Below are 13,401 nucleotides of genomic sequence, written 5' to 3' on the forward strand. Positions count from 1 at the left end.
TTTAACTTTCGTATGGTTGATTTTAAGTACAAAATCTGCTCCAACTCAAAGTAACAATTGAACAATCAAAAATGAGTTTTGGAAACGTAAAACCACCTCTCTGGGGCAGGGGCTGTAACAAGAACACAAATTAGGCGGGCCACATATTGTATCGCCTACTATGACAAAGAAGCCCATGGGCTAATTTTGATTTGCATTGGGCCATATGCTATATCTTGTCATCTTGTTATCCTAAATCTGTACTAATCTTAATCCGAATCAAGAGATTTTTCTCAGTTTAAAACAATTATGTAATTATGTATCTTTTTTTGATTAAAAAAAATATTGTATTACGCAGCAAAACTCATTTCAATTTCAGTAATTTCCTATATCGTCAGAAAAAAGGAAGTTCCTATAATAATGACCTTTAGTTATTTTATATATTTTCCAGAATAAAAAAGACAAAAAATAAGAAACCAACTAAAAGAGCCTTCGTTCCTAAGGAAACTGGACTTCTCGAACGCGTCTGATCCGTCGTCGTTTGTCCCATAGAGGAGCAGGTATTCCATCATTAACCCCTACCTTTCCAGTTTCCCCCAATTACTCTGTTACATCTCTTAACTTATTTCTCAACAATTTTCTTCTATTCGTTTACTCTTTTTTTTTTCAGAAAATTAAAAGAAAAAGTTTAAATCTTTGATTGGAATTTCACTCCTCGGTTGAAATTTTTGAGCAGATAATCGGTTATGGATTCCTTCTTCAGCAAAGGCGGCTTCAAAGCTTCTAAATGGTACTACTAATTTGTTCTTATCATTTTTTTTTTTTTTGAAATTTCCTTGGTTTTTAGTTCAGCTAGGGTTTTGATGATTGGATTGAATTTGACGTGAATTTTCACTTTTGGAAGAAATTTAGTCATCATGTTGATCTAATTTTGAGTATCTGCTTTTTTGTTCCTTTTTTTTGGGGTACCTGGTTTTGTGGATATTTGGGGTGATGTTGTTTATTGATTTAATCTGGTTTATATCGTGTAATTGACAGCAAAACCTTGCTAAAGTTGTCGATTCCACGGATTAAGTTATTGAGGAATAGGAGAGAGATCCAGATCAAGCAAATGCGGAGAGATATCGCCAATCTTCTTGAGACTGGTCAAGAAGCTACTGCCAGAATTCGGGTATTGATTTCCCTGTTTTGAGGTTTAAGTGAGCATTTTGTGCAAACAAGTTGTGGGATTTATGAATGAAGCGGTTTAAGATTTTAATGTTTACTTGTTTTTTGTGTTCCTTTGTGATTATGTTTAGGTGGAGCATATTATAAGAGAAGAGAAAATGATGGCTGCTCAAGAGATCATTGAGCTGTTCTGCGAGCTTATAGTTGTTCGTCTACCTATAATCGAAGCTCAAAGGTATCTTTTTTACAATCTGTAATACTATTTAGTTTACAAGATTCTTCTTTTAGCTTTGCTCTGTACTTAAATGGTAATTATGAATGTGCTGTTTTTGGTTTGTATGCCTGTATAGGAATTAATTACTCCTATCTCTATTTTTATGTGCAAGTGTGTTTTGAGAGGGAGAAATTCAACAAATTAACAGGATTTTAAGAAGTACGGCTCTTCCAAAAAAAAATTTTTTTTTTCTTCTATAAAGCAGAAATTGGAAGATATGTACAATATATAGAATGACAGGTTGCAAAGCAAGTTCTTGCTTAAACTTCTCTAGAACCTGCTTAAAGACCCTTATTCTGTGGCATTGCTTTTGGCTTTGCTTGCTGATACTTTGTACTAAGAGTGGAGGGAACTGTGACTAATTCATCTTTTTGTGGAATAATGGGTGTCCTTTTAATTCTCTTTTAGGGGAATATTAGGTGTTACATGATCTTCTCTCAGTTATAAGGAATTTTACTTGTTTATTTTGTTCTTGAGTTGTAGTTCTATCAGTTGGTGCATGCTTACACCACAAGTAACTCTTCATTGCTTGGGCTCCCAAACGCAATTTAGTTGATAAGGTTAAGTTGACATTTAATCAACCACAAAACTGGCAGTGAAGAAGAAATCTTGAAAAAAGCAAAATGAACATTGTCATGGGAACCTCTTTCATAGCCAACTTTGTGTGTGTGTGTACAAACTGCTAGCATTGCTTTTAAATGTCTTGGATAAGATGTAGTAAATAAAATTTGTTACTGTTACAGTTATGTCAAAATTTCTACATGGTAAAGTGCTTGCAGCCTGCTATCATTAATGTTGTTGCCTCCTGCTCTCTGTATTCACGTCTTTTCTCATCCTCTCCACCTGCACTCTCTTTGTAGTTTACCATGATGAATTTATGTGTATTAGGAGAAATCTTTGTAATTCTTATGGACCAAACTTCTTAAAAGTGAATTTCATTTTCTTCACCATTATTGATGTGCTGTATCTGGCTTCCGGGCTCTTTGTTAGGGAAGAAAAGGGCATGATGGGAATTGAGATTTTACCCATGAATGTATGATTATGTTCTTTACTCTTTTAGGAGTACATTTTATACTAACACCTGAAGTTATTGATTTCATGATTGCCACTGGATTTCTGTTACATGTTGTCATTGTTTCTGAACTGGCATCTGACTTTGAACCATGTTTTAAAATACAATTTTCAGGGAATGTCCTATAGATTTGAAAGAAGCTATATCCAGTTTATGTTTTGCAGCACCAAGATGTGCTGATTTACAAGAGTTGCTACAGGTTCAAATGCTGTTTGCTGCCAAATATGGTAAAGAGTTTGTTGCTGCAGCAACAGAGCTCAGGCCAGAGTGTGGTGTCAATCGTCAGGTTATTGGACTTTGTTTTTTAGCATGAGAAGATTTTGAGATAATGGTTTGTTTTTGCTTTTGTCTTTTTTGTAATTTTGATTTGCTTCTCATCAAAATATTTCATATTATTTTTCAGTTAATAGAACTTTTGTCTGTTAGAGCTCCTGCTCCTGATGTGAAATTGAAGCTATTAAAGGAAATTGCAGAAGAGCATGAGCTTGATTGGGATGCAAGTGCCTCTGAAAATGAGTTGTTGAAGCCACATGAAGACTTACTGGTATATTTAACTACTTTGAAGTTTAGGCGCTTGATTATTTTATTCTTTAGACTGATATTTGACCTTTATTGTTCCAGAATGGACCAACTCAATTTGTCAGTGGATCCAAAGTTCCGCTTCCAAAAGAAAATATTGAAGAACCGCTGTATGCTGCTGGTTCTGGACAAAGCTCTGGTGAACAATCTGATTCTGATGCAGGGCTAGATTCACTAGACTTTCCAGAAGTTCCGAAGCAGCCACTGAGGTCAAATACAGGGGATGCATCTGCACCACAAATGCTCCCTTTCCCTGCCTCTGCACTTTCTGAACTAGAGCATGAATCCTCAAGACCTACAGGGACAGATGAAGGTCTACCAGAGGAATTTCACTTGAAGCCTGAGAAAGTAATAGAGCAGAGATCAGTGACCAAAGAATTTGAATCATCTCCAAGTCATTCATCCCATTCACCGGAAAAACAGTTTGTGCCATTTATAACACCCCCATCACAAACTTCTACACCATTTCCTGTGAAGAAAGATGAGCCTTCACCTTCTGTCTCAAGACCCAAAAGCGAGACCAATATAGATTTGCAGGATGTACTGGCTGCTGCTCAAGCTGCTGCCGAAACTGCTGAACGTGCTGCCACTGCTGCTCGTGCAGCTGCTAGTCTTGCTCAGGTTAGGATAAGTGAACTTGTCAAGCAAAAGAGCGGGGTACCTGATGGCAATCATGAGAATCCATTCCATGCCGAATCAGAGAAGTCCAACTTTTCAGAGAAACCTCATTTAGATCATCAAAGCTCCTTAGATGATTCTGATGGTGTTTTGAGGTCCCCAAGCCCACATCACATAGATGAAAATCACACTGGCCCTCGGATCACTCCTGTCCCTTCCTCTGATGATAATAAAGTGGATTATGATCCCTTTCCATCCAATGTCCATGTTCCGAATCTTGGAGAAGCCAATCACCAATTTCAGAGGTTGCCTTCGATGGATGATGACCCTTCATACCCAAACTTGTTCACATCCCAGACTTCACATTTTGGATCTCGTGCAAATTCGTTTGCAGATCATTCGAGATCCACGCACGAACCGTAAATCGAGTGTCATTGTGAATTTATGGAGTGCCATTGTAAATCGAGTGTCATTCGTTTGAGTATTTGTGAATTTATGGAATTGTTCTGATTATTCAGTGTCATCCGTAAATTAGGGGCGTTGTTTGGATTATCGGAGGCTTGTATGGGATGTATTGAGCAGTCAGTCATTTCCTAGTTGTGAAGGAATTCAGTAAAGACCGGCACTTACATAGGCCCCTTAGCTTATAGTTATAGCAAACAATTTGTGCCAAACGCTTGTGCAAGGAAATATGACAATATATATATATATATATATATATATATATATATATATATACTGTCAAGTTTGTGCCAATACTTGCACAAGAAAATATGATAATATTTACACAATTATGGTTAGATGCATGATATATGTGAAGTTTGAATTTCAAATTTAAATTCAGATTAGTTGGGAAATATTCAATTCTCATAATGGGGTATATGTCTGTTTGGATAAGTTATTATTTGAAATAATTACTGTAGCATTTTTTGTCATGTGATATATGTGAGATAAAAAGGTGGTTGGAAATATAAAAAGGTGGGTTAGTAGAAGATCAATCTATATTATATACTCAACTTATGAATACAATTGATATGTAACACTTACCGTGATGGCCTAATATTAATTTTTGGATCTGCACCAATTGCTCAATTTGTTTGGTAAAAACTGTGTTTGACCGACTTCTACATGCCTCTTGCTATTTTGCCTTTACATTCATCTAACGTAAAATCGACGGAATTCCAATTTTGCATTCCCTTTCTGCAAATAACAAGTAGGATTTAAGAGGTTATAACGGACATCTTCGCATTAGAAGTTCAAAACCTGAAACACCTGGCAGTGCTGATGCATTCGGAGTAGGAGTATGCAAAATCAAAAAATTTCGATTTATCGACGGAATTTGAATTGAATTTGAAATTTTTGAAATCGGTAATTCGAAATTTGACACTGAAATCGAAATTTCTAATTTCGAATTATGCGAATTTGATTCGAATTCGGTAATTGAGTTTTTGAAATCGGAAGTAGAAATAGAAATTTCTTATTTCAATTCGTTTTATAATATATGTATATATATATATTAATATATTTTTTTATGTAATAATATTTTTTATAATATATGCAATATAAAATTTATATTATATAACAATACATATAACGAAAAAGGGAAAAAAGGTTTCCAAATTCAGTGAATCGAATTCAAATTCGAAATTGGTGAATTCAAAATCGAATTTGATTAATAGTTCTGTTGTCAAATTTTCAAAAAATTTCGAATTACTGAATTCGTTGCATTGGAGAGAGCACGGCAGTGCTATTTATTTTTTTTTACCACAACCAATTTCCATTTTCCCATTGGGTCTGCTCTGGCTACACCAGGACAGTATCCTAAGGGATACCCTGGTTACCACAAGCTATAATTGTTTCTTCAAGTACCTACAGCCGTGGGCATGCAGAAGTCTACAATAAATAATGCTGCCAATACGCAGGAGGAAGGTCAATACCCAATCGAGTCCCAAGTACTCTTTGAAAGTTGTGTACAGTCCCAAGGCACACAAGTGAGGGAGGGTATGAATGATGAAAAAGGACCCAAATGAACCAGATCTAGCTGCTAGCATACCTATGGCTATAATGATAAGTGATAACCAACTTTCCTGATTTCTTTAGTAAAACAGAAAAGAGAATTTGAATCAAGACGGTATGGGGCCACTGACAATGTGCCTCCTAAACATGGACTTACTCCTCGCATGAGAAACTGGAGAACATCGTAGGGGCTAAAAGCAAAAAGGAAAGAACCAAAAGCTTCACCATGTAAAGTGTAAATTACAAAACTGCGCCTATGTGCTGCAATTCATCAGGATTTGGATTCTAAAATGCCTACAAATACACATTCTTATGCACAAATTGAAATACATTTCACAATGGGCTTGCATGCGGCCTGAATGTCAATAATTTCATGATCATAATAAATAACAGAACAAAAGAAAACATTATACCCCAAAAAAGGAGGAAAAAAATTAAAAAAGGAGAGCTCCTAACAATTTTCATTTCTTGAATTTGGCTATAAAAGGTCACCTAGGACCAGACAGTTCGACTGCATGTAAATTCTCTGTTGAGTCAACAATCCAATCCGAGTTTGGAGGTGGTGCCAGTTCCACCTCCTGACGAAGAACTTCTACCTTTTGCCACTCATCCCATCTTTCAGCCAAGCCGTCACCTTCAAGCATTCTCACCACTTCCGACATTTTTGGCCGGTCCATTGGATTGCCCTGAGTGCATAGCAAGGCAACCTGTATTAATTGCTCAACTTCAGACTCGACATAATTGTTCTGCAAATCAGGATCAACCAGCATTTCCAATTTTTTCTCCTTTAGGAGTCCCTTGACCTGTAATACAGTATTATTTCAGTGTCAGATTTGTACTAGCTATAGAGGAAAGTTCATGGCCTAAAAAATTCACAAATCCAATACAAGTAGTTAGGATTTAGATTTTTTTAATTTTTTTTTTTTTAAAATGGAAAAACAGAAGTTTAAAGGGATGAAAACAGTAACATCAAACACAGAATGCTGCCTAAAGATGAAGGTGACTACACTAATCCAACACTCGTACTGTCTTGTAGGAGAAAATGACCAGTGTTTACCCAATCAAGCAACATGACATCATCATCATTTGCAAGGCGAGCAAGATCAAATGCCCTTTGTCCGGTGATAAGCTCAAGAAGCATGATCCCGTACCCAAAGACATCAGTTTTCTCAGAAGATTTACCGGTAGACAGGTACTCTGGAGCGATATGCCCAATTGTACCACGTACAGCAGTTGTAACATGGGTATCCTTATAATCCATGAGTTTAGCCAAGCCAAAATCTCCAACCACAGCCTCAAACTCTTCATCTAACAAAATGTTTGCAGCTTTGACATCACGGTGAATAATCTTTGGGTCGCAATGATCATGCAAATAAGACAATCCTCTTGCAGATCCCAATGCAATGCGCTTCCTGGTTGACCAATTTAGGGGTGGTTCATTTGGTGGCCGTTCTACAAAATACAGATAAATATTTATCTGTCATTCACGATCGACAAAAAGGACTATCTTGAGCATTTGCTTGGCAACAAGAAGAAAATGCATATATTTAGAAGTTCAACAGATTTACTAGCACAATCTGAGGGAACCCTTGTTACACTTTCAAATCAATGAAAGTCTTGGTAATTAGACCAATGATATCAAGCAGAATAAGTGTCAACAATAAGGACAGAAGATCCTTTGTGTGACAGAAAAGGAAACAAATATGTGAAGCACAATTACAGTCTTAAGCAAGCTTACCCCTCAAACACGATGCAACACTTCCATTGGCCATGTATGGATAAACAAGCAACCGTTCAGTTGGTGTCATACAAAAACCACGCAGTCGAAGGAGATTCCTATGCACTGCCATGCTGATCATCTCAACTTCCGTTTGAAACTGCAGCTCTCCACCTGGTGTTCGCTCCTCCTTTAGTCGCTTAACAGCCACTAAGGAACCATCAGCAAGTCGACCCTTGTAAACCTTCCCAAACCCACCTCTACCCAGAATGTTTTTATTACTAAAACTATCCGTTGCAACTTGTAATTCTCTCAGGGAGAACCTTTTAAGCTGCCCTAGATGCACCTCAGGATCCTCCTCAGCTGCAAAGATAATGCAAATGATATGGAGTCAAAAGAGTAATATAACATCTTACAAGCTTGCTTGGACAAACAACATACCTGGTACATCAAAGAAATATTCTTGTGGTTTTCGCCGACGCCACCATGCAAATGCAATGGCAGGAGCAGCAAACAGCAGAGCAGCCCCAGCTGCAACTCCTCCAGCAATAGCTCCAGTAGCACTATTCCCTCCTGAATTTTAGAACCATGCCCAAAGATGAATAGTTGAGTACATACTCACTGGAGAGAGGGTTGTAGTATCTTGCAGTAGAGGGAAACAAATTTCTCCCCAGAAATGCTTAGAAGTATTTGTAAGTATAATACCGGCCCCTTCTAATGATTATTCTAGTTTAGCTAACATGTAAAATAAATGGAACTCCTTTCAAAAGAAAATGGATACAAGATAGATTACTTCTGCTAAACCTCTATCAAAACCTTTTCTTTTCTTTTATTTGTATTTCAATAGCTAGATCACGAAAAAGGTTAACACCAGAGCCTGGAAGACAATACAACACATGAAACAATTCTAGCAACAATGATGACAACTACCTGGAGTAGCAATTGGAGGTGGTGGGACAAACGGAGGCGGAGGAGAGAATGGAGGAGATCCTGGGCAAGGGCGTCCAGTAACAGGGCCACATAGATCCAAGTTATTAGCGAAACTGTGGATTCAACAAATTGGTTATATCATTACTACAAGATCTTCAGTCAAATAAAATGCTAAATGCATCAGATAAGTGAAATACCTAATTGGTGTAAATAGGGAAAAGGAACCATTATCTGGAACAGCACCAGAAAGACGATTGTTAGAGAGATCCCTGCAAATGAATACAATGTCAAACCATCACCTTCTTGCGATAAGAATGTTTGAGTAGACCAAATCAAGCATATGTTCAGACAGCACTTCTAAGATCAAGACCTCAAATCAGAGAAAAAAAAAAAAAGAAAAAACTTACAAGACTTGTAGCGATGATATGTTAGTCAATGACAACGGGATGGGACCTGTCAAGCTGTTGTTGTTGAGCCGCCTATCCTTACACCAGCATCAGAGAACCACATAACACAAAGATTAAGACCATTGAACGGATATAACCAGAAAATAATTGGCAAGCAACCAGTAACCTAGATTATGCATAACTTTTACTATTTAAGGAATTTTTCCAAATAAGGATGTGATACTGAGAAGCAAAGATATGACCAGTCATAACAGTTTAAATGAATAAATCAATGACTACAAACTTACAGGAATCGCAATTTTGATAGCTTTCCCAATGTGTCTGGGATTGGACCATTGAAACTATTCAGATAGAGATCCAAGCTCACCAAATTAGTAAGATTTCCAAGATCACTGGGTATTGGTCCACTAATGTTATTGCTATAGAGCTCCCTGCAACCAAAAATATTTAATATTTGAATATGCATATCCTGCAAAATCTTTACCTCTTAAAATTTGGGTTGACAAGATGAGTACAAATTATCCCATGTACAGTTTATTTTAGATATTTGGTGGCTATACACAGGTAAGTGAAGTAAACAATTGTCAATTGACACTGTATATGATTACGTTCTATGGATTCATAAACGATATACTCCTGTTCAAAGTTCCAACAAATAAATCGACCTCAAGTTAAATGCAAAAACTGCAGCTTCTTTCATCATTCAATTTCTCTTAGAAGTTCTTCAATCAATTTACCACTGCCCTACCATACTTGGACTCATGACTGGCATGCCCAAAGTTTGCAAGTTTTAGAGTTTCACTTCTGAACATAATTGAGTACTGGCTTTGCCTTGAAAATATTTTCAAGCAAAATGGGCCACTCCCTGTAAATTTACAGTCTAAGATAACATTTTACCACACAAATAAGACAGCAAGTAATGACAATCCTTCATCGTAAACAGCTAATCAATGACACATGGAGAAATAGTCCAAGGAAGATTTGCTTTTAGATGCCGCTAAGATCAGTTTACCACAATCCTCTGGCCTTAAATCCGAACGTGTGATTACCATCTTAAAATGACTTCTGCTCATAATTTCTTACTATTGTTTGAGGCTGTTGAGTCTCCATCATTGATAATTATCCATTCAAAACCAAGACTGAACAATCCACAAGAACTACAGGCCCCATCCTGTATGCCGAAATAACTCCACAAACTAAAGAAAACTTTGGTGAAATTCAACTTATTACATTAGAGGTTTGAGATACAAGAAAATTGCTAAATGTGCACATTTTTCTTACTGCCTTAGGAAATTTCTATCAAGCTAGCTCTGTGATAACATGTATCAAGCTTGATATGCGAGTTAAAACTGAATAGAATAAACAGTCCTGTAACTTAGAAATGAGGACCTTCAAAAAATACTGCAAGCAACTGGTTTACGCTCATCTTGTTTTAGGTAAGATATACATATACATATACATATACATACACATATACATGTATATGTGTGTGTGTCTGCAACACATAGAATGAATAAGAAACAAGTGGGGACGCAAGCTACTTTTGCATCTAAAGTACATTAATAGCGTAGAATCACATCCCAGTAATGCTTTTCCGAGTAGATATCCCTCTCAAAGAAAGTGAAAATGATGTCAACAGAATGAAAAAAATAACCGAAAAACAAAGCATCTAAATCATTCATTCGACCCAGATGGAGAGCAAAGAACTAAATGCCAAGGGCAGTAAATGCAGCCAAAAGTCCAGCCAATCAAAATCTAGAAGGTGTTTTATCTGCATTTAAAGAACAGAAACAGCACTTCCTCATATCAGCTTAATATCTATATAATAACGGCTTTTCAGAGATCTGACAAGCAAATCATCTAACAGGCCATGTTGTTCTGTCAGCTTGTCATCTTACTTTGTCAGATACAACACTATCAGCGTGCAATATCCATATAATCTTATCCATGATGGCCCTTCATTTGACAAATTTTGACAGAAAAAAGTAAAGGATGTCAGGAAACTAATCATGATGTCCAGGTTGCCTCATAAAATTTCAAGTCCAGCTACTCTTAATAGATCTTTTAGAGAGAACTTATGTTATATGTTTCAAAATGCTGTTAATTGTCAAATCAACTTAGTTGAAGATTAATCCTTTAGAGAACTCGAATGCATTTTTCAGCACAAGTCACCAATCCTTCAATCACTTATATTAGGTATTTTGTTAAATTTGTCTGCCTAGTCCAATTTCTACATTGACCTTCTGAATAGTTTTAATTTAGGATCAACTGAACAGTTTTAAGCTCTTTCTCCATGCCATCCATTCCATTCAGCCTCAATTCCCCCATACTCAAAAGAGAACTTCTGGGGAATTAAACCTTCTGAATCTGCTTCCTACTTCCATTTCCATTATCGAAATTTGGCCTATATGGCAACTCAAGTGGTACCAGTACTACCAAAATAAACAGTTTTTACACCTTTAGCTACCTATACTATGCTAAAAGGAACCAAGACAGGTTTTAAGAAAAAAAATTAACTCAAATAAGAACTACAGCTTCATAATTGGTCAAAAAAATAAAATAAAATCTGTTGCTCCGCATTACAAAAGCAACAGCAACATCAAAGATGAACAAAGGAATATTAACAAAAGTAAACTTAAAGCGGGTATACAGGATGAGAGTGACAAAACATTGACTGTACAAAAGGCTTACAAATACTGCAAATTCTTCAGCAAACCAAGCTGTGGGACTAGTTGACCAGATAAAGCAGCATTACCCAGATCTCTGCAGAAACAAAATTAGTTTATGTAATGAATATGAGTCACACTATAATTGACTTATTCAGTATCCTCACCAACCCAAATACAAAATTTATGGCATTTCACCAATAAAACATCTTACACTCTTATAACACTGTTATCATTATTGCAAGTAACATGAAACCAGGTACATGGATTAACAAGAGTAGGGTCCCAACTCTGTAATACATTGTTGGGATCTTGTAAGTTCGTCCGTAGGCTATGCAAAGCATCACCTGCATAAGTGCCAGATTAAATCAATGAGATACTACTTCTTTGTCCGTCAAATAAACTCTAAAAATCATCAAGGAACTAGAACAAGCAGTTCGCTATATACTCTTAGACTTGCCAAATTAGCATTTCACCAAATTGTAAGTCATCAACAAGATACACACAAAACAGTCACGAGTTTCACATGCACAATATGATTTGAATATGCTACAGTTATCTTCAGCTACAGCATTAGGAGACATCAATCAAGTAATGCAACCACACACAGAGACACCCACACACGAGAAAATACCACATTACAAAAGAAAGGAGATCAAGACACTTCATTAGTTTTTAAGACCAGCTCCAAAAGTCCAATAAATACTTGATCGTCATCCTTCTCAGAAATTCTCACAAAAAATAAACCGCAAACCAATTTCCACAAATTAACAACCATGGCCATTATCACGGCAAACTTAAATGTTTCTGACGAAAATTCCATAACCCACCAAAAAAAAAATAACCCTTGCATGCATAAAATCAAACAAGGCAACAAAAAATTAAAAAAGCAGCTTTAAAAATTCAACAAAAAGTAAACTTCAAAATACAGACCTTCCATGTTAGCAAGAATGAGCTTGAGTGGATGAAAAACCATGATCAACCAGAGCACCACTGAAACTAATCCCTCCTCCCTTGCCATCATCCTCAACTTCATTATCACCAACAAAACCCCCACAAATTCATATATAAGAACGTATATTTTCTTAACCCACCAGCTCCAAAACAATTAATCCCTCAGATCCAAATAAAACACACTTAAAAGTAGCATTAACAACAAAACACGCAAACCCCTATCCCTCATTTCCCCCAAAAACCACCATTTTACACCCAAAGAAAACCACCATTAATTAACTACAGTAAAAAAATAAAAAACCCAAAAAACCTGATCTTATCACTTAGCCGTACTTTACCAAAAACCCATTTCTAAAAATCCCTTTTTTTCCCTCAAAGATTCTATCTTTTTCTCTTTCTGTTGCTTCCTCAGTCAGTAAGGTGATAAATGTGGCCTTTTATTTTTCTGGGCTTTTCTTTTTTTTCCATTGTTAATGTTGCACCCCTTTTTATCACCCTGCAAACTTTTCACCTCTGTAATGACTAATGTGGATTGTATTGTATTGTATTTGTTGTACAGTACTAATGCTTTTTCTCTCTCCAAACTAGAAGCCTCTCCTCTGTTCTCTCTCTCTCTCTACTCAGTTTCTTTGCTGCACAGAGAAAGAGAGAGAGAGAGAGAGAGAGAGAGTGCGTGAGTGTGTGAGAGAGATTATTATCTTTTTGGGCGTGTGTGTGCGCTCTGCAGTGGGCTTCTGAGGAGGGGTGTTGCCCGAACGGTGGGCTTGTTGCCCGGACACCTGCCCGAAAGCTCTTTTTAACTTCCAAACAGCTTCGCGCTTTCCCTTATTTCCAGTCTTGACAGACCACAGTTTCCTTTTCTTTTATTGTTTTTGTTTTGTGCTCTTTTGTTACATTCAAGCTCTCTGGTAATTCTCATTTTGGTTTTGGAAATCTAAAGATTTATATAACTATATCTTCTTTATTAATGACCTCAATTTTGTTAAGTCAAAGTAATTAAATGCACAAATGTGATTAGCACT

At 36.6% G+C, this 13,401-nt stretch overlaps 2 protein-coding genes across 5 annotated transcripts; one reads left to right on the plus strand and one right to left on the minus strand.

Annotated features, from left to right (window-relative positions):
• The first annotated feature begins 449 nt into the window (after positions 1 to 449).
• On the plus strand, positions 450 to 4,241 carry LOC113749333 (IST1 homolog). Of its 4 annotated transcripts, XM_027293030.1 has the most exons (8): positions 450 to 539; positions 716 to 769; positions 1,018 to 1,150; positions 1,278 to 1,381; positions 2,607 to 2,778; positions 2,896 to 3,036; positions 3,114 to 3,146; positions 3,498 to 4,241. In XM_027293030.1, the coding sequence occupies exons 2-8, from the start codon at positions 726 to 728 to the stop codon at positions 4,110 to 4,112; spliced, it is 1,242 nt and encodes a 413-aa protein (XP_027148831.1). In that variant the 5' UTR covers positions 450 to 539; positions 716 to 725; the 3' UTR covers positions 4,113 to 4,241. The 4 variants fall into 4 exon arrangements, with proteins under 4 accessions (XP_027148831.1, XP_027148827.1, XP_027148830.1 ...); XM_027293026.1 differs by having other exon boundaries at positions 3,114 to 4,241; XM_027293029.1 differs by having other exon boundaries at positions 497 to 539; positions 650 to 769; positions 3,114 to 4,241.
• A 1,669-nt stretch (positions 4,242 to 5,910) lies between these two features.
• On the minus strand, positions 5,911 to 12,950 carry LOC113749982 (somatic embryogenesis receptor kinase 2). The gene is made up of 11 exons (XM_027293877.1): positions 12,359 to 12,950; positions 11,640 to 11,772; positions 11,451 to 11,522; positions 9,047 to 9,190; positions 8,760 to 8,831; positions 8,550 to 8,621; positions 8,353 to 8,465; positions 7,864 to 7,995; positions 7,444 to 7,785; positions 6,763 to 7,157; positions 5,911 to 6,508 (listed from the first exon to the last, which is right to left on the minus strand). The coding sequence occupies exons 1-11, from the start codon at positions 12,459 to 12,461 to the stop codon at positions 6,194 to 6,196; spliced, it is 1,893 nt and encodes a 630-aa protein (XP_027149678.1). The 5' UTR covers positions 12,462 to 12,950; the 3' UTR covers positions 5,911 to 6,193.
• Between the last annotated feature and the right edge of the window lie 451 nt (positions 12,951 to 13,401).

This window comes from Coffea eugenioides, chromosome 10 (genome assembly GCF_003713205.1).
Source record: "Coffea eugenioides isolate CCC68of chromosome 10, Ceug_1.0, whole genome shotgun sequence".
NCBI classification, from domain to species: Eukaryota; Viridiplantae; Streptophyta; class Magnoliopsida; order Gentianales; family Rubiaceae; genus Coffea; species Coffea eugenioides.